This window comes from Peromyscus eremicus, chromosome 15, assembly GCF_949786415.1.
Source record: "Peromyscus eremicus chromosome 15, PerEre_H2_v1, whole genome shotgun sequence".
In the NCBI taxonomy this organism is placed as follows: Eukaryota; Metazoa; Chordata; class Mammalia; order Rodentia; family Cricetidae; genus Peromyscus; species Peromyscus eremicus.
In genome coordinates, this window is record NC_081431.1 from 43,896,052 (window position 1) to 43,920,312 (window position 24,261).

General features: G+C 38.4%; 1 protein-coding gene across 1 annotated transcript in view; it reads left to right on the top strand.

The window, feature by feature from the left end:
* Positions 1 to 24,261, top strand: part of Hmcn1 (hemicentin 1) — a 435,413-nt gene that overhangs the window by 245,831 nt on the left and 165,321 nt on the right. The window contains exons 21-30 of the mRNA XM_059280181.1: positions 1,204 to 1,363; positions 1,993 to 2,161; positions 5,585 to 5,712; positions 7,234 to 7,506; positions 8,714 to 8,809; positions 10,933 to 11,127; positions 12,071 to 12,201; positions 12,365 to 12,512; positions 14,562 to 14,688; positions 17,230 to 17,384. Of these exons, the coding sequence (XP_059136164.1) occupies positions 1,204 to 1,363; positions 1,993 to 2,161; positions 5,585 to 5,712; positions 7,234 to 7,506; positions 8,714 to 8,809; positions 10,933 to 11,127; positions 12,071 to 12,201; positions 12,365 to 12,512; positions 14,562 to 14,688; positions 17,230 to 17,384 (1,582 nt within the window). The remainder of the gene's footprint in view (positions 1 to 1,203; positions 1,364 to 1,992; positions 2,162 to 5,584; positions 5,713 to 7,233; positions 7,507 to 8,713; positions 8,810 to 10,932; positions 11,128 to 12,070; positions 12,202 to 12,364; positions 12,513 to 14,561; positions 14,689 to 17,229; positions 17,385 to 24,261) is intronic.

The following is a 24,261-nucleotide window of genomic DNA, read 5'->3' on the forward strand; positions in this document are numbered from 1 at the left end:
AGGTGGAGACTGTGAGAAACACAGGCGTTGTGTGGAGCTGCCCACTGGGGCTGCTGTGAAATCAAGAGGGCCAAGGGGAGGTGACCAGGAGGACTCTGCTACAGATGTAAAGTGGTCAGAACAGTTCATGGATACAGCCTTTCCTACAGTAGTATTTGTTGTCATGTTATTAATGTGCTTCAAGCATCTGGTAGGTAACTGCATCAAAGACATTTTAAGGTCTCTTCCCAGGGCTGGTGATGCATGGATTCCATGTATGAATGAAGAGTGTAGGACACCTCTACAAATTCATGTAGTTTCTCTACATTCCTGTCATGTGGTCGAGCTTTTGCTAGTGTTCTTGTATTGATGAAACCCTAATTTACAATGGTCACAAAGGGGATAATATTTCCAAAAAAAATTAACTTAAATCTTAAGAGATAAAATGTACTATAAAATCATGACAGAATAATAGAATGCATTATCATATAACGAGAACCACCAAACGGTTTGTCATTCCATCTGATTTTGTCATCTAAAAATCTATGAAACATGGAGAAGTTGATGTTATCATCTATAGAACATCTAAATACCATCTTTATGGTCTGGACACAAAGTTACAGTAGTGAAGTCAGGCCTCCCACTGCCCAGCACCCGGCACCTTGCAGAAATGGGCCACTGTAAGGAAAATGCAAGAATCAAGATCTTCCCAAGTGCTGTAGCCAAACAGAAGATAAGAATTTGCACTCAAGGGTCTGACCTCTGGGGTTCTTAGGCAAGCTCACCTCTTGACTGACTTAGTGATTTGGGGTGAGTTCCTCTCTTGTCTCTGTGCAGTAGGACTCTGAATTAGAAACTGGAGGGTCCAGCAGTTTCTAAGATTATGTGAGTGTTAAAACACTTAATTCATATGAGACACAAGATTGTCTTGCTAGTGTGCACAGTGATGGCCATGGTGGTGCCATTCACCTCTGCTATGGTCATGGTATCCTTGTCCTTTAGATAGCTGTAGAGGAGAAATGGCTTGGGATGGAGGAATACCACTTTTAGTGCATTTGTTTGTCTAATTTCTCTTACAAACAACTCCCTTCTAATTAGCCGTTTTCAAACCTAGTTTTTCACTCCTTGGAGATATTTTTCTCCTTCTTCCTTATCTAAAGAAAGCTATTCCTTTATTATCTTTAAAAAATATGCGAAAACATTTATGCATTGTTGTGTTTATAGAAAGGAGAGCTGATTTCAACTGGCAGCGCCAAGTTTTCCGCAGGGGCTGATGGGAGTCTGTATGTGGTGTCACCAGGAAGTGAGGAGAGTGGGGAATATATCTGTACAGCCACCAACGCAGCCGGCTATGCCAAGAGGAAAGTGCAGCTGACTGTCTATGGTGAGAGCCACCCAAGGGAGGTGTTCCTTTGAAATAGCCTATGCATACCAGAGCTCATAATTTCTTCCACAGTAAGGTACCCGAAGGTAGCACCCTATAAGTGAAGCCCTCCCGCCCGCCTGCCCCCCAAGTTGACATTATATAAACAAAGACCACACTTGTTTTCACTGCCAACCAAACCACCTCTGCTGAGATTCTGATTTGCAGGGAAGTCATTGTATAACCTTTTGGAAAACTTCCATGCTATTTTCCCAAGAAGTATGCTTACCACATCCAACTTTTTGCAGGGACAGCAGTTAGTTAAAACTCCATATGAAGCCAAGCCTTGGCTGTGTCTTGGGTAGCAGCCTTCTGCTCCAGGAATTGCTGCTCCTCTGGGCAGACCTGGGGACATCTCAGCTGACCTCGCCATGGTGTGCTGAGAAGAATTATTGAAGCTCGCTCTTCATTTCATTTTAGTTCCTGCTATAAATGTGTTCATAGGGAGTTTTAGGTGTACCCCCAAATCTTGGGACTCAACATCTTCTTGTAAATTACTTAAGAGCATTAAAAGTCTATGTTTTAATGTAAACGAAACCACTTTGTTTTCAACTCATTGTTTCCCCTTCCACATCCTGTGTTTATTTTAGTAAGACCCAGAGTGTTTGGGGACCAAAGAGGACTGTCCCAGGATAAGCCTGTAGAGATCTCTGTCCTGGCTGGGGAAGAGGTGACACTTCCCTGTGAAGCTAAGAGCTTACCCCCACCCATCATTACCTGGGCCAAAGACAGCCAACTCATCTCTCCGTTTTCTCCAAGGTAGGAGATCTGGGGTGACCGGCAACACAGGGGGATTGCTGGGATGATGCCTGTTAAGCCTTGCAAATGTATCAAAACGTAACTTTTACAGTTGAGCTAATTCACATGCCCATCTGAGTTACGTATACCTTACACATCATTTTCCAAGGTCGTAAATGCTAACACAGCTTTGCCACGTTTCCCATGGGTGCGTTTTACTAGGTAGTTATTGAAATGGAGCAGGTTTGTGTGGGGGTTTCTCTCAGCCCTGTGTGTAGCACACAGAATTCTGTTATTCCCAGAGGCAGTAAAACACAACAGGAACTGTCATATATAGGACTGGACTTTCATAAGTTGGTTTTGTAAACCTTTTTGATTAAGCTCATCCATAAATAAGGTCCATTGAGATGATGTAATTTATAGGCTCAGTGACACAGCAAGAATACCAGGGCTTTAGGATACAAGCATTGTTGCCATCCAGATACGAGTTTAAACTTATCTTTGTCACCTAAAGCTGACCTAAATGTTTGGCATTTTTTCCCAGGGGACACTTCGGAATTTCATGTCTTTTCTTTGTACAGTGGGATGACATTTACCTGAGAGAGTTCTGTGAGATAATGGGCTGGAGAGATGGTTCAGTGGTTAAGAGCACTTTCTACTCTTGCAGAGGACCCAAGTTCAATTCCCATAGCCCACATGGCAGCTCATAAGCATCTGTAACTCTAGTTCAGGGGACCTGCTGCAAACTTCTGACCTCTGCCGGTGCTACACACACGGTGCACACACATACATTCCAACAGTCATGCACATAAAATAAAAATAAATAATTCTAAAAATTAATGATAGCTGTTCGCCACCATGTTAGGCTTGTTGGCATATAATTGTGAAGCCATGAATTTATATGAGTGTACTTTTCTATTGCTGATGAGAAAAATTAACAGGAACAACTTTACACAATTTTACTCTTCATTTGAAAGAATTTTACTGAAAATCATAAAGTAAAATATAGAACGTTACTTATAAAACAATTCCATTGTATCTTTCCTCAGTCAGGATGTCTTTCCTTCCATCACTGTGCAAATTTTCATCTTTGAGTAGCCCCGAAAACAGCTTTTGTGGTTTCAATTTTGTTTTTCTTGTCTGTTTTTAATTTGTTCTTCTGACATATACTATATTATTACTATTTTACTCCTTGCTTTATTATATTACATGCATTCACTGTTACATCCGTAGAGTCCACATACTCAATTTAACAAGCCTATGTGTAGTCTACTTTTTATTTAACTGTTACCCTCCTTGTAGATGCTGTGGGCTGCTTATGGTTTCTTGTGGATTGCTTTCTTTTCACAAGTCTCTTCAGTGAAAACCTTTTACTATGTCTGTTTGCATGCACAAGCAGGAGTGTTTTAGAACCTGTAACTTAGAGCTATGCTTCCTTGTCAGAACTCATTCGCCTTTCCAGTCTTTTAGGTATTGCCTGATTGCTCTCCTGAGGGGAGGTTCTCATTTGTCTTCCGCTACCACAGTGGTTCTCAACCTTCCTAACGCTGCGACCCTTTGACACAGTTCCTCAGGTTGTGGTGACCTCCAACCATAACATTATTTAGTTACTACCTCATAACTCTAATTTTACTACTGTTAGGAATCATAATGTAAATATCTGATACGCAGGATTTCTGATATGTGACCCCAGTGAAAGGATCATTTGCCCCCCCCCAAGGAATCACAACACACAAATGGAGAACCATTGCACTAACAGGATGTAGTAGGCAGGCCAGGCTGTACTTCCTACTAAATGTGAGGCTTTGACTGGTTTAGATGTTTCTGCTGTGCAGTGGGTGTGAAGTGGGATATTTGAGTGGTTTTAATTTTCATGGGACTGACTTCAAGTGAGCGTGGGATATGTGTGCTTGTGTGTTGATCACTCATGCTGTCCGAATTGTCTCTCCATAGAGGCTTCACAGTTTTATGGTGACTTCTCTTTTTCTACTGGTTGTGGAATTCAATATTTGTTTTTGATAACAAGCTTTTGTCTGTCTCATATTGTCATCTGTTGCTCTCAGTCAGTTACTATGGCTTTGAGTTTACTTAAGAATGGTGTATTTGTTTGAGGATGCTTCTAAGGAGCTCAAAGAATTAACTTGTTCTTTGTAGATGTGTATTTCTTGTATTGTTTTTGAGACTATATTCAAAATCAATTTCAAAATCAGAAATATTTTATACCCTTTTTAACGTTTTATTTTTCATATTTTAGACTCTACTCCATCTGAATTTTTATATTGGTTATAATATTAAGCAGTACTGAAATTTAGTTTATTTTTCTGAATTTGGAAGGTCAATTACCTAAGATCATTTTGAACAGTCAATCCTTACTTTATGGTGTGCATTTGTTTGTTTTCTGGGCTTGAAACAAGGACTTTAAAAATTCTTGATAAACACTTTACCTTTGCATTACATTCCCAGGCCCTCTCTGAATGTTTCTAGATATTCCATCTAATACTGAATACAACATGTGTTCTTATGCATGCACATGCCATTTTGGGTGTCTCTGTTCCTTACTATAGTTTAACTTGGCTATGTAATAAACTTGATATTAGGTAGGTCTATGTGGCTCTGACAGGCCCTCAAAGGACTTCAATACAACTTTAATAATACTTAATAACACCTACTACACCATTATTTAATGAGGAAGATAGTAAAGATATATTTGAAAAAATGTACTTTTTGTTTGCTTTTACTGAAACACACTGAAGTATCTGTGAAGCATTGCAAAAAAAATGTTTCAGTCGTTGGATCACTAGTAAGTTGCCCAGTGCCTCTATATAAAACCTTATAGCCATGCTCCTGTGAGTAACCCCAGTTGAACTCACTGAGTCACACACATGCATACACACACACACACACACACACACACACACACACACACACACACATCAGTAGAAGGACCACTAGTTGAGAAGATATAGGATATCAGTGAAGCTGGAGGGAGATGAAAGAATTGTAATGGGAGTAAATACGATCAAAATACTTTATATACATATATGAACATATAATAAAATCCGTTAGTGTGTTTGATAACGTATGCTAATAAAAAAACTGAAAAAGAAAAAAAATGCTCAAAATAAGTTGAAAATTTACAATACACATTTGCTTTAGGTGGCTGAAACCTATTGAAACACAGAGATGTACAGTTGTTTGGTGACTTTAGACAACCAGCTTAGATTTAAAGGTAAAGAAAACTGATTTTCTGTGTAGAGGAGAATCAGACAGAATACAAAAGACAATTATGAAAATTTTGTTTTTCTGGCTCACAGGTATGTGTTACGGTAGAGAGGGCTGTTTCAGAAGTTGCTTGCAGCATGGGTGTTTCACACTGGCGTGGACTGTGCAGGGGATGTCTGCATTCTCGTCTTCTATGGTCTGATGTGTGGGTTTTCCCTTTAGACACACGTTCCTCCCTTCTGGCTCAATGAAGATCACGGAGACTCGCGTTTCAGACAGTGGGATGTATCTTTGTGTTGCCACAAATATTGCTGGGAATGTGACTCAGTCTGTTAAATTAAGTGTCCATGGTGAGTATTGAAAGGCCAGCTTTGTCCACTGGCCCACAGTGGAGCCTATGTGACAGAGAACCTCTACGTTATATGTAGACTAACTAAAGAGTGCTGAACTATTAGAATGTGGTTTTCTTTTCTTTCCTCTGAAAGGCCTGTTATCTATCTATGAATTAATGGTATTTTAGGACCTCAGTTTTTCTGGATATCCGGTCATTTATCTCTGTTGCTGTTTATATACAGTGGAGGGAAATGTGTTTAAAATCTTGAGAGCTGGCTGTATTCTCACAGAACATGATACTTTTTAAATAGTCACATTTGGCATGTAAAGAACTCAGTAACTGAGAAAAGACTTTTTTCTATCATTATTTGAGGTCTTCACACTCCTCTAACTGAGGTGTTTTAATCTACCACTGTCCACCAATTAATTATTCTTCCCTTCAGTGCTGATTATCTGTCTCCATGTCAGGTATTGTGTAAATACCAGACATCTAAATATCAGAGGAAGGCCGGGCAGTGGTGGCACACGCCTTTAATCCCAGCACTCGGGAGGCAGAGGCAGGCTGATCTCTGTGAGTTCGAGGCCAGCCTGGGCTACAGAGTGAGTTCCAGGACAGGCGCAAAGCTACACAGAGAAACCCTGTCTCGAAAAAACCAAACATATACTAGAGGAAATTGTCTGAGATGGTGTTATCCTGGCTTCAGTTCCATACCAGTCATGACAGTGGCATCCCATTGAACTAGAGTTTTGACGTCAGAAGAGGATTCCATCACTTACCAACTCTCAGACACTAGGTATATTGCTTAACCTCTTTTATCTTAAGTGTTCTTTTTTCCACAAAATGATGATAACAATGCTTTCAAACTTAGAAGGGTTTGTGACTGACGACCCTGAGAAAGTACTCAAGTTAAAGAGAGCGGGCCCTTTCAGACAGCTCCATGGCATGGATTCTAATTAGACTCATGACTCCATAGCACACAGTGCAGAGGCCTTTTTCTAGTGTTCTGATAAAGGTGCATCAGTAAATTTTCTAAAGGAAGATACATCTGGAGAGACAATACAAGCTGTGTGTAATTTTTGTCTCTGAAATTAGGAAAAAAAGCTTTAAGAGCACTTTTGTAGTGCCTGTTTTCCATAAAGGGCAGACAAACTGACTTCACAGAGAGAATTCTGTTTTGCCCTCATATCAGAGAGGTTCCTGAAAGGGCTTTTAACCTTACATTACTTATGAACTAAAGGAAACTCACTACTGTTAAATGCTTACTATTCATCAAGTTTGGGATTAGGAGTATTGTATTTGTCATTTCCTGTAATTCTTGCAGTATATTGGTACTGTGCCTGTACAGTTTATTTTGCCTAGATTGTTAAAGAAATAGGCCTCAAGAGGCTTGCTGGCACGCCCTATAACCCACAGCTAATAAGTGATTGTTCTACTCCTTTTGTGTGACTTCGTGGTAAGGTGTTCTCATTCAGAGTAAAAAAAAAATAGAGAGAGATTTTAAAATATTTGATCATTAATGCTCAACGGTGATTTCCAGTTCCTCCAAAAATACAGCCTGGAACTAGACACATAAAAGTCAAAGTCGGCCAGAGAGTAGACATCCCATGCAATGCCCATGGGTCTCCACCTCCCGTGATCACCTGGTTTAAAAGTGGAAGGCCCGTGCTAACTGAGGGAGTGCAGCATCCTCGCAATCCGGATGGAACCCTGAGCATCGAGCAGGCTGTGATCTCCGATGCGGGGGTCTACACATGTATCGCCACAAACATAGCCGGCAGGGATGAGGCGGAGGCAACCCTGCATGTCCAAGGTGGGTTTTGACGTAAGAAACGTGTATATGGTGGAATGAGGATGAGAGTGAAGCGAGACCCCTGGGCTCTACACAGGATGTGCAATCATGGATCTCTTCAGGGAGATTTTAGCTCCGAAGGGAGCATTATCCAGAAGCAAACAAATGATACTGTTGCTAACCCCGAGCGAAATGTTTTTTATGTTTACTTTTGAAACGAAAGTCACTGGTGTATATAATGGAAGCAGTCCTAGGTAACGGGCCACCCAGTGTTTCTGGTTTGGGAGAAATTGCAGCTGGAGCTAGTTGGAGTAGCATTTCACTTCATACCTCACCTCAACTGATCCCTGAGAGGTCATGGCTCACTGCTCCTCTATTGTTGTTGGCTTTATTTTGAGGTTTGTTGCTGAGGTTGGGCCAAGTGTCTGTCATGTTCTAGGCAATAGTGATGAAGTAGTGACAGAAAACTTTCTTGAGCTGTTCTCGTAAAACAAGCAAAGAAAGAAACAAGGTTCATAGATAAGAAAAAGTATGGTGGGTAAATTAAAATAGGATTACTGTCCTGGGAATGGGCTACTTTGGGATGGATTGTAAGGTAGGAATTATGTAATTCTCTAGAGTAGTATTTAGAGTGAGGGCTTACTGGCTGGCAGGAACTAGTATTAGAAGGTTTCTGTTGCACTCTGCTAGAGAGAATACCAGACAAAGGCAGGAAGTGAAGACGAGTGGGTATAGAAATCAGCACAACACTTAGCACTTAATAAATGGGATGTCACAACTGCTAGGGTATGAGTGTCTAGGACACTAGTGGAGAGCTTATCTAGCTCATTATTCACTCAATAAACCTTATTAAGTGCCCACATTTAGAGTCAAAGAGAAAGATACACATTTCTAATATTCTTGCGAATCTCAGAGGTACATCATTATAGACTCTACACAGAGCTTGTTTAGAACATTAATCCAAATGGGTCAACACCTGATAATATTGTATCCATAAGAAACCTATAAGATAGGTAACAGTTTGCATGGGAGTGTGAGGATAGGAAGATGCAGATATGGGAACATCCATGGTGCTACATGATTGAACAACAGGCAGCGGGGTCTGTGGGAGACTGGAGAAGGGCAGACAATTAGTAGGTGACTGTAACAGCCGCATCAAAGAATAAGGGAATCGGAATGGGATAGTGTCCAAGGAAAGCCAGAGGCAATGTATTTGTTTTTGTACTAGAACCACCTACAGTGGAAGACCTGCAACCTCCTTTTAACACTCCATTCCAAGAAAGACTGGCCAATCAGCGCATCGCATTTCCATGCCCTGCAAAAGGTATGTAATACTTAGGGATACAGGCATGGGTAGCAGGTTGTCAGTATGGGATATGGACAAATTTCTAAGTTTCCACCTGAAATTTCTAAATTTCCACCTGCTAATCCTTGCTACAAAGTTTGAACATAATGGAAACTCTCTTCCTTCGAATAATTCTTTGGATTGGTATTTTTCTGTCATCCATGTTTTATTTCTCTCAGTAAAAGGATCTCCCAATCATTCAAGCTTGCTTAATCTAGGATTTTTTTCAAGATTGTTCCAGTCTTTTTAAAAAATTACTTTTCATTTCATTCTTTCTGGAAATGTTTTCTTGTTTAAAATGTTGCATTTGATCTGTTCACAACATTCCTTACTAATGTTCATTAGTAATGGGTATAAACCAGAGTTATCCTCCATCTGAGGCACTTTTATTTTAATCCTTTTTTTTTCCTTCCTAGGTCTACTCACACTGGTAATTTTGGGACCCTGTCATATGTAACATGTATCTCAGTGCCTTTTTAAAACCCTTTTAAAAATACTACCACGTTTTCTGTCAGGCGCTGGCCCAGTGTCTCTCCACAGGGGCCATTGTTTCTGCCCTCTTTGCTCTGGGTGCCAAGCACACATTAGAGACATTCTCTTACACGTGCATCCATCTACAATAACTCAAACTTGCCTGTGGTATTCCTGGCAGAGTCTAAGCAGAGTTCTTTGCATAGCCTCCTGGCCTGGGCAGGAGGGCTCCACGCAGCTGCCAGCATCAGTGTCCCAGCAGGTACCTCTTCTTAGTTGTCCCTGGAGATGGCAGCAGTTAAGGCCAGCAGAGATGCCTGTGTTTAGTAGCAACTACCCGCCCTCCTTTCTCCATAGCTATCTCCAGTATCTGAAGAAAGGTAGCTTTAACAGACTGTTCAGACATCTGAAAACTTCGCAGTAATAGTTCTCAGGGCCACTGACAACTAGAGAGACAAGACCTGGAGAAGAGGCATCTTCAGAATAGTGTGAGTTTGTGTAGGTCCTGTGGGATCAGCTGCCCCTTGAACCTACCTGTGGCATAGCGGCTTTTCAGTCTGCGTGGATCCCTTAGTCTCAAGCTGATTTCCCTGATTTCCCATTTCCACAAAGGAACCAACTTTTCTTAGGCCCTCATTTCCTTCTGAAATAGAGTTCTTGGGTGCGTTCAAAAGTGGTTAAATGAGTTTTCCTTGTCTTTTATTTTATTTGTGTGTGTGTGTGTGTGTGTGTGTGTGTGTGTGTGTGTATGTGTGTGTGAACAACTTTGAGGAGTCAGGTCTCTCTTTCCACTGTCTGTTCTGGGGACGAAAGGCAGTCATCTGAACCATCTCACTAGCCCACTTTTTGTTGCCTTTGCTGGGGATTTCATCTTGATAATAGTCATTCCAGTACTTATAGGTAAAAGACAATGCTCTGATTTCCTTCCTTTTATTTGTCTACTTACTTTTTATGAGTTTCTTCAATAAATGTTACTTGCAAAGTCTGACTGTTGTCCAAAAAGGAAAGAGTAGGAACATAGAAAATTATTATAACCTCTGATGTTCCCTCAGAATGTGGACAGACAGATGGAGATGGTTAGTTTTACCGTCTTTTCTACATTAGTCAAAATCTTACACTAATCAAGATTAAATAGGCTGATTTTTTCATTTTTCTCCTTACAAATATTGCTTTCATAATCACTTTTATAAGACATTAATTAATATTGGGTTTAGCTTCACCAGTATATTGCATCTATTTCTGCCATTCTTTTGGTCTTATCTTGGATTGTATGTACTACTTTTAATGTATTTATTACTTTAGTATTGATTGCTAACAACATCTTATGGAATATATTGTTTTTTTCCCCTTCTGGTCACCGTAGTGAACTCACCAGGAAAAACGTTTTGTATCTTATACTCTGATTTTTCTGATTAAAAACTTTGATCACCTAGAAACCCCAGATCTGAAAACTGATCAGGAATTAGAGTCATTCACTAACTATCATTAATTGTAGTGTTTTCACTTTCATCTTGAAAGTGGCACAGTGCCTCGGGATGCACATTATGGTCGTCTGTTCTTGATGTATTTGATTTTTTTTTAAACTCTTTCCCCCTAATTTTGTTATAAAAAGGCTGTAATTTCCTATGTAGGTACTCCTAAACCGACCATCAAGTGGTTACACAATGGTAGAGAGGTGACCGGGCAAGAGCCTGGTGTTTCTATCTTGGAAGATGGTGCGCTGTTGGTAATTGCTTCTCTTACACCCCACAACAATGGCGAGTACATCTGTGTGGCCATCAATGAAGCTGGGACCACAGAAAGGAAATATCACCTCAAAGTTCATGGTAAATACAGATTAAACGTTAAAACTAAGTAACTAAGAATATTACTCTTTCCAATTTTGCCTATTTAATCAATATATTATTGCTTAATATTGTGAATATATTAATATCAAACAGAAGATAGGAAATTGGTTTACATTTATTTATTGTTCAAAATTTCATTCAATTTCTGGTTGAGACTTTACATCTCTCCAAGTTTAAATCAGAGATCAAGACACAGCATGAAAGCCTGCTCACGCTGATAAGTGATTTGCATGCCTCCTCCAGAGCAAAGTAATCAGTTTCACATACACCACGTGTGTGATTTCTCAGAGACTGTTTTAGGGCATGAAAACCTTATGAAAAGAACATATATGATAGAATATTATATCCACTCTCTACACCTGGGCTATTTCATTGAACAATCTATCTTGTGAATTATTCCAGGCCCCTATCTGTTATCTATAACATCTCATTAGATGAGTTCATATGACATATTTAACATTTCTCTACTGATGATAACTATTCAGATTGTTACCAGGTAGTTACAGTTACTTTGAAAACTTTCAACCTGTACCATTTTGTAAGGGTATGTGATGTTTAGATTTTGTTGACGATGGCTTCCATAGACACTGTGTGACATTCATTTCCACCAGCCAAGTAGTGAGTACTGTATTTTTTTAAATGCATCCCCTAAAACTTTAAATATATGAAATGTTATTTCTTAGCGTTATCCTAAATTTCTTCCTGAACTTAAAACCCTGACATAAAGTAAAACATTACGCAGGTATTTTTATTTATACATGTCAGCTGACACATTTCATATTATAAGAAAGTATGGGCTTGCACATTACTAGCTTTCTGCCATCATTTGTATTTGAAGTTTCTTTCTAAAGGTCTTTATGGAGAAAATTGGAAGCTACTGTTGATTACAAGACTGTCTAGTCACAACTCCTCTCTTTTGCAGTTCCACCGGTAATTAAAGATAAGGAACATGTGACAAACGTGTCCGTACTGGTAAACCAACTGGCCAGTCTGTACTGTGAAGTAGAAGGAACTCCATCACCCGTCATTATGTGGTATAAAGATGACATCCAGGTACATGGAGACAAGCATGCACAGTATGCACAGTTCCCTGCCTCTGTGCCTGAAATAAATGGTGCAGATACTGATTTCTCCTCAGTCATAACAAATGCCACTCTTCTTTTCTAACGGTGGCGTTTTATTAGCTTGGGAAATAATGATAATTTGTCTCATGCAGGTGACAGAGAGCAGTACTGTTCAGATCGTGAACAATGGGAAGATACTAAAGCTCTTTAAAGCGTCTGCAGAGGATGCAGGAAGATATTCCTGCAAAGCAATTAATATTGCAGGAACCTCTCAGAAGTACTTTAGTGTCAATGTACTAGGTAAGGAAAACCGCTTAGAAAACAATCCTACAGGTTAGGTACATTTCTTGTGGTATGACAAAACAGAGAGATTAAAAAAATAAATTGATAGGAGAAAATACCATTTACATCAATCATTTCTTATGTTGTTTTTAATTTTAATTATTTATAATATAAAGATGGCTTTGACTCATATATACCAAGGGGTCATAAACTTAAGAGTGGCACAGTGTATGTTAAGAGATACTTCTCTAGGCTACCGAGAGAGGTGCTTAGGTACAAAGGTAGCTGTGCAACACAGTGCAATGTGATTATGAATGTACATCTCCTGAAGCTAGCAGGATGCTTGAACTGGAAAAGGTCATGCATCCGTTTCCACCGTAATCTAATAAATTACAGGAGCGAAATCAGCCCTGGTTGTAATCAGGGGAAGGGAAATCTGACAGAAGGGCATGGACTGCTGGCAGGAAGAGAATTCTGAAAGTGGGTCATCACTATGCTAGATTATGATACAAATAATTTCAATGGCTGTCATTAGTTTAATTTTTAGTCAATTTATATGTGACGTAAGTTCACTTCGTGATAAATGAATTTCTCTTTTCAACATTTTATCAAAAGAGGTTTATAATTAGTGTTTGTAGTGAAAAATGAAGCCTAGAAGTAATGTGTTCATAAAAATTAGCACTCATCAGTACAAAAATAATCAATTTCCTTACTCTCTCCAAACCTGAACTACATTATGTATCTTTTTCCTACAGTTATATTTATATTTAATCACAGGCTTTTTAAAAAACCTCAGCCGTTTTTCTTATCACTGGTCTTGGCATTGTTTTCTCCTGACATTCATCCTCTCCACAAAGTCCGTATTTGTGCTGATGAGTCCCAAATGCTCAGCTCTAGCTTGGAATTCCTTAAGCACTAGGAAAAAATATCTAGTCTTCACCTTACTATCTTTTTTATGTTTTTATCTACTTATTAAACTTGTATGTTATTTTAAGAGAGTCTCTCTAATATCTCACCCTAGCCTCAAACTTGCAATCTTCCTTGCCCCAGCCTCCCAAATGTTAGGACTATAGATGTGTGCCATGATGCTCATATTTCCTTAGCATGTTGGCTGGAATGCCCTCTTTACGTGTTATTGAATACCTTGGTGCTATATCAGACTGAAAGATCCCAATGACTATTTTCTCCAGTAAATGCTGGGGTCTCTGAGTGACCTGCATCTCCACCCTTCCCCTGCATTCTCCAGAGCTCCTGAAAGTTACCCATGTGCTTCTATGTCTACTTCCTAATTATCTACTTCTTTCCATTTCATGGTGAAGGCATGTTTTAATTTATAACAGTCCCTTAACTTCCTTTCTGCACCCAATCATCATCAATCTGATCCATTCTTCACTCAGCAACCAGTGAGGTCTTCATATAAACATATTATTATGCCATACCTCTTCCCCACTGAAACCCTATACTGCCTAGTAATTTTCTGAAGATGAATATTAGACCACTTAACATAATACAAAAGCAAAGGTTAGATAGTGAGGAAAATACACATGAACAGTTTCATTTGTATAATCCCAAGGACAAAAATGAGTATGTTCTTTTTCATGTTGTACATCATACTCATGCCAAGCTTTGTATAGGCATCCTCCAAAAAAAAAAGATTAAGGTAGACCTGACCATATGAATTTAGAATTTGTGAGCCATATGAAATTGACATTGTTTATGCCATTCATTATCTTAAAAGCATGTCAATAATGCATTGAATCAGATGAACTTTGCTGCTCAACTATATTCCGTGAGTTTTGCAGATGAGTTTACTGTGCCTCAAAAACACTTCTGTTCTGTCATTATGCTTGAAGGTAATTGTCCTGATAACAAGATTTCATGAAAATATTTCTATATTTAAACTTAACATTTGGGCACACCGTGTGACATGAAAGGGAGCTATCGTGAGATATTTTATTTATGACATTAATCTATTGTTGAAATACTTTGATAACCACTAACTACCTGCTTCTTCTCAGGATCTTTGTGCTAAATCATATATTTTATGATAAAATGTCTTTTTTCAAGTTCCGCCCAGCATAATAGGTGCCAGCTTCCCAAATGAAGTCTCGGTTGTTCTTAATCACAACACCACCCTGCAGTGCTATGTCAGAGGCACTCCCTTCCCTGCTATTCACTGGTTCAAGGATGGCAAGTAAGTATCACATCTGCATTTGAGGGTGTGATTTATAAGAAAAAGATGCCTCAATGTGTAAGGCTTACCTCCCCTTTGAATCACTTTAAAATACAAGTTAAATGACCTTGAAGGAGAAATGATGTATTAAAAAGTCTTGTAATATCTTTCATTTTTCAAATAACAAAGCTCTTTATACATTTGGGAGATTTATTATAGAAACAGATTAATGTATAATTATCGCACACTAAAATCCTCTGCACAAATGTTAACAGTAAAAAACAGATTTCAGTGAAGAGATAGTCATGTTTTTCCAAGGGATTGAACTATTGAGAAGGGAAATGTGCTAGTAACAATATACTGAGTGTACAGACTAGTTCTCTGTCTGACTAAGGTGGAAATCACAGAGAGCAATTGCACTTCCCAGAGTGTCAGCATCAAGGGCTTTGCCCACACTGATGTGGCTACAGTGACCTATAGTGGTTTGAGATGTTCCTTCTCACTGTCTGTGTGTCTGTGGGGAAGGTACCTAAAGGACCAGGCAGCAGGGAGTCTAGATTGGCTGTGTATAAAATATAGAATCCATTTAAGCTTCCAAGAAGTTAACAAGACTGACAACACAGAAAAAATGAATTAGGAGTATAAATACAAGCACACAAGAAACATTTAAAAGGTTCTCATCCTCAGCAATATGATGCCTATACATAAAATGTAATTTTGTTTCTCATAAGTCACTTTTCAAAATAAAGGTTCGAAAATATCAAGAGTTGTCTGGATATGGCAAGTCAGGTTACAGTACTGGAGAGATGATAAAGCTATGTCCTTAGAGGCAATTTGATGCTGCACATTAAAATTGTTGTGTTCAGATACTGTCACTCAGGTCAGGGGTCACATCTCCACTTCACAGACGGGACAGCAAACACAGATGTCCAACAGGAAGTTCGTTTGCTGATATTCTCTGCCAAACTGCAGTGGTGGAAGAGTGAAAACCGGCTAATTCCAGATGTCAGGAGACAGACGACACACAAGACTAGGGATTCATACCAAAGTAACTCCACAGCTGCCGTAACAGCACAGTGGAACTCAGGAGAACAGCACAGTGTCATTTGCAATAAACCTTAGACTTCTTCAGGGATACATGTATGAATGAAGACTGTCTAGTGAAAACAGATGGATAAAAACCAAACTGATAATGACGAGAAGTCAGAGAGGAGAGTCACATTTGTGGCAACAGATCAAGAATGATTTTCCAATACGAACACTTAGGTTTATTTGTTTAAATCTTATGTTCCCTTTATAATTAATAATGAACAAAATGCCAGTGTTTCATAAATTTAAGTAACATATTATCAAGTGCTCACTTTAAAAAAAAAAAAAAATCTCCTTCCCCCAAGTGTTCAGTCTTAAAAAAAAAAAATTCAAATGTACTAAACCAGTGGTTCTCACCCTGAGGGTCACGACCCTTTGTGGAGTTGACTGACCTTTTCACAGGGGTCACCAAAGACCATCAGAAAACAGATATTTATATTATAATTCACAACAGTAGCAAAATTACAGGTAGAAAGTAGCAACAAAAATAATTTTATGGTTGGAGGTCAGCACAACATGAAGAATTGTATTAAAGGGTTGTAGCATTAGGAAGGTTGAGAACCATTGTCCTAAACTATGGTACTTTTAACTTTTAGGCAATTTATATACAATGTCATACCAAAGAATAGTGAAGGGTAACACTTTACAAAATTAATGTCTTTTTCATTTATTGAGTAGACTGGATGCTGACTTATTAATATAGCAACACATTCAATAATTTATTATGTGACTAAGTCACTTTTTTAAAAAATATATAAGTTTTAAAGCTTTTTTCCTGAGAAATAGATTAAGGATCTTTAAAGTAATGATTCTTGAGAGATCACAGACTTTACTAAGTGAGATTTTTCAAGTACTAAACAACACTGTTGCCAATGACATAAAGTGAGCATTTTACAATCGTAGATGACTGAATCTTAGAAACAGACATCCCTGGAAAATGCATGTGAGATTCTTTGGGAATAAATACTTTCAATATTTATGGTTATATAACATTCACATGTATTCCACTTTTTAGAAACATTGGCATAGTCAGCATCATTGGCAAGTACTAACCACACATTTTCTTATAACTTCCCTTGCTCCAAAGTTCCTATAAAACATTATCAAACTCTTAATTATTCTTCTCCACTTAATTGTAGAAATTTCACATTAAACCCCAAATTACAAAATGAGAAAGAAGAATAACAATGGATGAATGAATGAAACAAATGGCAATCCCACTTACTTCCTAATGATGTTATTAAATGATTAAAGATTGGAAGGGGAAGGGTTTCATCTCAAAGCAGTAGTTACCCAGTTCCTTTAGTAATGTGGTTTAATACTTTTAGTCTGTGGAGTAGGCACATTAATCGCAGTGTATTTTTAAAATCAGTTTTGTCTCCTATTTTAACTTCATACCATGTAATTTTGTAATTAGTAGCACAGGAAACATGGAGAAATTGAAACGGACCTCTGAAATAAATTTTTTTCTAGGCCTTTATTTTTGGGAGATCCCAACATTGAACTTTCGGACAGGGGACAAAATCTACATCTGAGAACTGCACGGAGAAGTGACAAAGGGCGCTACCAATGTGCCGTGTCTAATGCAGCAGGCAAGCAAGCCAAGGATATAAAACTGACTGTCTACGGTAGGTGGGACTTTTCTCATGGTGTTGCTGAGAACTAAAGTTTACTCTAACATTCATTGTCCTTTCCCTCCATATTGAATACTTAGGAATGCTGTTCAAGTAAAGAGGAGTCTACCTTTAAACTCTAACAATGCATTCAATTTTTCAAGGAAATTTATCCTTATCTGTGGATTTATTCAGATTACTTAGTAATTTTGATATGGTAAGGTATTCCCTAATTGGTTAGTATAAACATAAATAAAATGTCTATGTCCTTAAAGAGTTAAAAGAAAAACTTTAAAGAGTGTATAAATGCACAAAATATACCAAAGCAACTAGTATACCAGCAATTCAATTGTTATATTTTTATTCCATCTTGATTTTTATCCTGACCATATGGTAATATTTTTAATGCCATGTGTTCATTTTTTTTCCCCATTGAATCTCTACCAGAAATAATGTGTCTACTTTTCCATTTCTGTGACAAAACACCGTGATCAAGGCAACTGATAAAAGAAAGTATTTAATTTGGGGCTTACAGTTACAGAGGTCAGAGTCCATGACCATCACGGCAAGTAGCATGGCGGCAGGCAAAGAGTAATGGCCTTGGAGCAGAGAGGGAACCTGGGAACAGCATGGGCTTTTGAAACTACAAAGCCCACTTTCAGTGACACACTTACTCTTTTTGTTTGTTTGTTTGTTTGTTTGTTTGTTTGTTTGTTTGTTTTTTGAGACAGGGTTTCTCTGTGTAGCTTTGTACCTTTCCTGGAACTCGCTTTGTAGACCGGGCTGGCCTCTGCCTCCCAAGTGCTGGGATTAAAGGTGTGCGCTACCACTGCCCGGCAACACACCTACTCTAATATGGCCACATCCCCTAATCATTTCCAAACAGTTCCCCAAACTGAGGATCAAGCAATCAAATATTGAGCCTATCAATACCATTCTCACTTAAAGCACCAAATAATGTAAGCCTCATTTTCACTAAAAATTTCAACCACCAATTAAAGTGACTTTCAGAGTCAGTTTTATGAATGGAGCCATTAAGTAGACAGATGAATGTTATGCCACAGACACAACAGCTTCCATAGTAGAGAAGAATAGAACTCTTATGTTAGTGGTTCTTAGCAAGGCGTTGCAAGTAGTCAGATGTGGTTAGTGAGAAGTTAGTCCAGCCTGAGAGGTACTGTAAGGATAAAATGTATACCAGATATCAATGGTGGTTTGAAAACTTTATATGAGATGTCTGGTTAATAATTTTATGATATATTCTAAACTTATATTTTGGATATATTGGACTAAGTAAAATGTATTCTTAAAAATTACTTCCTTAGTTTCTTTTTATACTTTCAATGTGGCCTTTGGAGAATTTCAAATTATGTATGTGGTTTAAGTCATGTTTTTATTGAATAGCAGATTCAGTAATTAATAAGAATGTGGGCATTAGAGACGGATAAACTTGTATTTGGACCCAAGCTGTGCCACTTTGTGACTTCATATGGATTCCCTTGCTCCTCTGAGTTTCCATTTTCTTAATGGATTTAGTAATAGTGCCTATACGACAGTATTACTATGAGCATAAAATGCTAGAAAAGTTTTATTTGGCATTTAGTAAGGGTTCAGTATATGTTTTTCATCATTGTCCATTTAGCAATACCATTGCTTTAAAACTTAGAATATATGTAGGATCTAGTTCACTTCCTTCCTTTTCTTTCTTTGTTTCTTACAGGGTTTCATTCTTAGGCTAAATTTGCCTGAAACTCATGGTGATCCTCCTGCCTCTGATTACTAAGTGTTGGGACTGCAGGTGTGTGCCATCACACTTAGCTCAAAGTTATCTTGATTTCTGCTTAACAAGTTCATTTAAAATAAGACTTTTAAGATATAGGTGTCTATTTTAATCTTTAGTACCACTTTTAAATCAAAGAATTTGTATTCAAAGCAGAATTTTTAATCATTTATGTGTATAAATGGAAGCCTATTGGGGAAATCAGTCATGAAAAAACATGTCCTCTATAAAAGTGCCATCACTCAAAGATTAGCTACATAGATGCCAAGTTAAACAAAAGTGTTTTTACCATCATTGCTGTCCTAGCGGGGCCAGCCATTGAGACAACATGCACAGTGCCTTCCCAGGCTGTTGTATTGTTGCCAGGATCTATTGTGAATACAGTTTGGAACTCCAGTAAGACTCCCATTTCTGTGAGGCTTGGATTTATTCACTTCAGATCCTCATGTTCATTCTGTGTGATGCCCTCAGGCATCCAGAAGAGAGGGATTCTGGGATTTTCTGATTGAAAGGCATTGTGGTATTGAGAAGTTCTGAGTATTCTAATTTGGGAAAACATATCCTTTCTTTTCTAGTAAGCTGCCCTATGCCGTCAAGTGGGTAGCTTTAGGCTTACTTTATTTCATTTGTGAAAATATGACTGTCATAAAATGAAAAAACACAAATGCTGTACTCTAGATAGTTGAATGTGTGTGTAGATTTCAAATCGAGGGTATATTTCATCCTAAAATTGATTGTTTTCCTCATTTACGTGCTCATATCATCACATGAAGATGAGTAACAATAGAAATGAACATGAAAATTGTATCTGAATAAACGAAAAGAATGGGGTGTGTAATTTGAAAAATCCATATGGAAACACACTACTGTAGTAGCTTCCTAAGATGTGATTATGCATATATAAAAAGAGTTGAAATGGAGTTACCCTATAATGGGGAGACAATACCCAACTAAACACCACATGCTACCAAATGAAACCCTACTTCCAAAAAGGGCTTACTTCTTTTTGAGTTGTTGGCCAGTGAGTTTCCATAGAACTCCAAACATTACAGGCTACTGCTAATGCTCTTGGTTACTCTCCAAAATTTAATGGTATGACCCTATTGCTGAAGACACCTCGTACTTGATTCATAGAATGTGGATGAGTCAACCTGATACTGACTCGGAGGCCTTATCCCTACTGGATATCTTTTATGATGCTGGAAGGTGCTAGGCACCATACCAGAGGAGAGACGTCACTATCAATGTCACCCAGTTGTGAACCCTGCCAGCTATATTAACAACTGGCCCGATGAGACATACCCACAGCACAACGGTGGCACAACCATCCCAGGAGGAACAAACCACTTTCTGTTTGGATATGAGGCCTACTCTATGCGATGGAATCCAACCCCAGGCCTATCAGTATTCTGTTAAATCCACATAGTATTAAAATGTGCTCTACCCATAGATCAATGTATTTCTCAACACTGGTCAAAGAAGCTTCTTACAGTAGGTGACAATTAATAGAGTGACTTCCAACAGGTCAGCATATAGAGAATACAGACTCTGGAGTGCTCATCACTAAGTGAAGTATATCTATCACACTTCTCCCCACAAGACTCAGAGATCTTCCCTGAAGAGAGGTGGGAAGATCGTTAAAGCCACAGGTGGTGGATAACTTCTAGAAACAGTGTCTTCTGGACAGAATAGAGCAGTTGCATGTATCAATGCTCAGCAGTTGTGACAGCATACATAAGGTCTGCACAAGTTCAACACAGACAAAAATCTCAGCATAGTGTTGGGGATGTGAACACAAAATCATTTAATAGAGCTATTTTTTCTGTCATCCAAATTGATAACAAGTGTTCATATGTTACTACTGATGATTGGTAATGGGATTATATTTGTTGTATTTTTGAAAATGTCTTTCCCATAGATAGGCCCTGCTCAATACTGCTGTTAATTTTTAACAGGAGTTTTGCTGAGCATATTCGTTTCTAGGAAAGCATTCATAACATTCTATTACATTCTTTTTTTGATATTTGCTTTTTAATATGCCATTGCAAATAGGCAATTAATCAGTTCTAGTTGAAAGCCATGTGGAAGGTTCTGTTGTAAGGATAAATGGAATGTCTTGAATGTGGAGACTTACACATTTATATCAAACATTGGTAGAACAGTTGTTTGGGTTCAGAAGATACAATAAGTATTTGTGGGTGAATCAAGTTCTCACTTCTGGTTTGAGCTTTTGACAGCCTGAGAAATGTGTTAAGTAGCCTTACACTACATGAGTCTGAAAGAATCGAATAACTACTATAATACTAATTTGCATATTTAGTGTCTTGTGCTGTAATTTTAAATTGAAAACACCATTTGAAGAAAAACAAGTTTCCCAAACTCTTCAATATTTAATAACAGTATTAAAATATGACACTTCTCATTTAGAAAAAAATTCAATGTCAGCCCTGAACTCACTAAACATGAACATAAAACTTTAGCAATACTAAAACTTGCAACTGCTTCTCAGAAGTGGTCATGGAACTCATGATGTTCATATCAATAACAGCAAATGAAACACACCATTGGCACTGGGGGCTCATTAACACACAACCATTCTGTGCAAAGCACTTGCTGTAAAGTAATAGTTATGGAACACAGATGTTTAAACATCACATCTTCAAGCTCTGTATACTCCATTCATTCTTTTTTTTACTTCACTTATTTGTTTTTACCATCATCAGTTGTGACAAATCTTAGCAAATTCCACTTCAACTAGCGTTGCTTGGACTTCCCTGAGGATATTTTGTTCTGCATAGATTGTTCTTAGAGACCAATTCTTCATGGTTGTCAAACTTTGCACCAACTCCCCAGATAAGCCCAAACAGCTTAGTCTTGGTAACATTTGTCAAGAGTGTCAAAGGCAAGAATAGTCGATGGAAGAAATTGCCCTTTAAAACTGACTGTTCATATTGCCCCCAGAGTCATCAGCTGCCAATCACCAACAAGCTGATTTTCTCTGGATATATTTCTTTCTTCAGCTGCTGCACCATAATTAATTTAATTATACCACCATTGAAAAATGACCTTCTTTGCTGCCTAACATGCTACTTAGGAACTTACTTTGTTTTGGTCTCCTTTTTTAAGTTTTTGATTTTTGTAAAGAAATTATTAGGCTGAAACACCCCATTTCACGTATTCTAATATTTCGAATTGTTGCCTATCTTTGAATTAGGACTATTGGGATGAGTGCTTAGTCTGTTTACATGTATGCTTTAAGAGCTGTAGTGTCATCCCTGTGTATGTAAAGGCCTGCCTTTTAATTTTATAGCAAGAGAGACCCCATCACACTGTGCCACTCCTCCCTTTTCTTCTCGTTTTGTTATGAGGAATATGCACCAGGGACAAAATTAATCATATATTGTTACTTGCATGGCACTTGAATCATATATTGTTACTACTTGCATGGCACTTGAAATGCTAGCAAGAAACAAGTATGTCACTAAACTTATGACACACTGAGCAGCAGTAGGAGCAGTGAGCACACCACATGGGTGGCCATTTGCAACTACTTTGTCACTATTCGGTGAAAGTACCCATGGCCAATACCCAAATGAATGAGTTTGACTGTATTCTAACAAAACATTGAACAGTCTCAACTCCGCATCCCCTGGCCTGTGTGAAAGTTGGCTGGTCCCAAGCTTTAAAGTGAATGTACTTATAGGAAAATGATTCCACTATCAAATTCACCCATAAACATTGTAGGCCATGACTTGGATTGTGTCTGTTACTCTGAAGTAATTCTCAGGAAGATTACTAGAAAATGTGACGCTATTCTGTTAGCACCAGAATCTTATTTTCCAATCAATATCCTCTTTGACTAAAAGAATCCACAGTTCCTTGGAGAAATAGTTAACTCTAGAGATGTGCAGGATTATATAAGATGGATGTGGAGTGTATAGTAGGACACTCTATTAAGGAAGTGCAAAATAATATAGCTTCAAAGGAGCTAACTAAGAGAACTCAGGTGGCCCAAACCACCTAATTTAATGTAGTATTGGTTATACCCCCAAGTATAAGTTCATAAGACTTCATAATGATAGAAATAAATGAATTAGATATATAAAGTGGGTAGGAAGATAATGTCCCCCATATAGAATTACAAGTAAATTAGGAAGATATTCCTTTGCCAGTAAAGTAAAATATAACTGCCTATGTCATTCACATAGGCAGGGGATAGTGGGGGAAAAAAGCATCCTCCTAGTCCAGAGACTTGGCAAACACTGCCCTTAGCCAGGTAGCCAGGGTGACAACATCAGCAGCCAGTCATGTTTACATCAGTTACCTGGAACTGATGTAAACCAGGAACAACACCTCTCACTGCTTTCTCTCTCAATACCTTGAGCCCTAGCTGGACCACAAGAAGTAAGTTCTATAGAACATCCTCTTCTAAACCATAAAAATGTATTAAAACTGTATTAAGGCACTCCGCTGCAGATGCATGCCATTTGATTCCTTTCAGATTGTTGCAATCGTACTGTTACCTTGCAAGAATCATGCTGAAAGTATGTAGCTGAGAATGTGCAACTTACAGCATTTTTACCAAAAGCTCAGTCCTCAGTGGCCTGAGAGGCCAGGCATGAGGATGTGGTGTAGTGGAAGCTACCCATGGAGCCGATTAGATATGTGCAGCTAATGAATGGACTCCTGGCAGTTAAAAACTAATACTAGCAAGAAAGAAGAGACTCCACAGCTGCTGCCAGTAGCTGGTCCTGAAAGCACTCAGAGGTACTTCTGTATTTTGGGAGAGGACATGGTAGTGCTACCTCTGACCCTTTTGTTCCTTTGGCATGGTTTTTGAAATTAATGTGCCTTCTTTAAGTGAGGCTTTGGTTTGGATTGCTTTGTTTGTTGAAGCTAACTTGCTTGATTACTCCAATATGGTCAATCCCATGAGCTACTGAAACTGGACTGTGACTTACTTGACTGTTTCCCTGAAAGCTGGAACTGGAAAGGAAGGTGACAGAGACTGTGTGGACCAGAGAGGGAAGTAATCATCTGTAGAGGACACAGACTTCCTGTCATTAATATATATTTATGTTAAACTAAAAATCTTAGCTTCCATAGCACTTA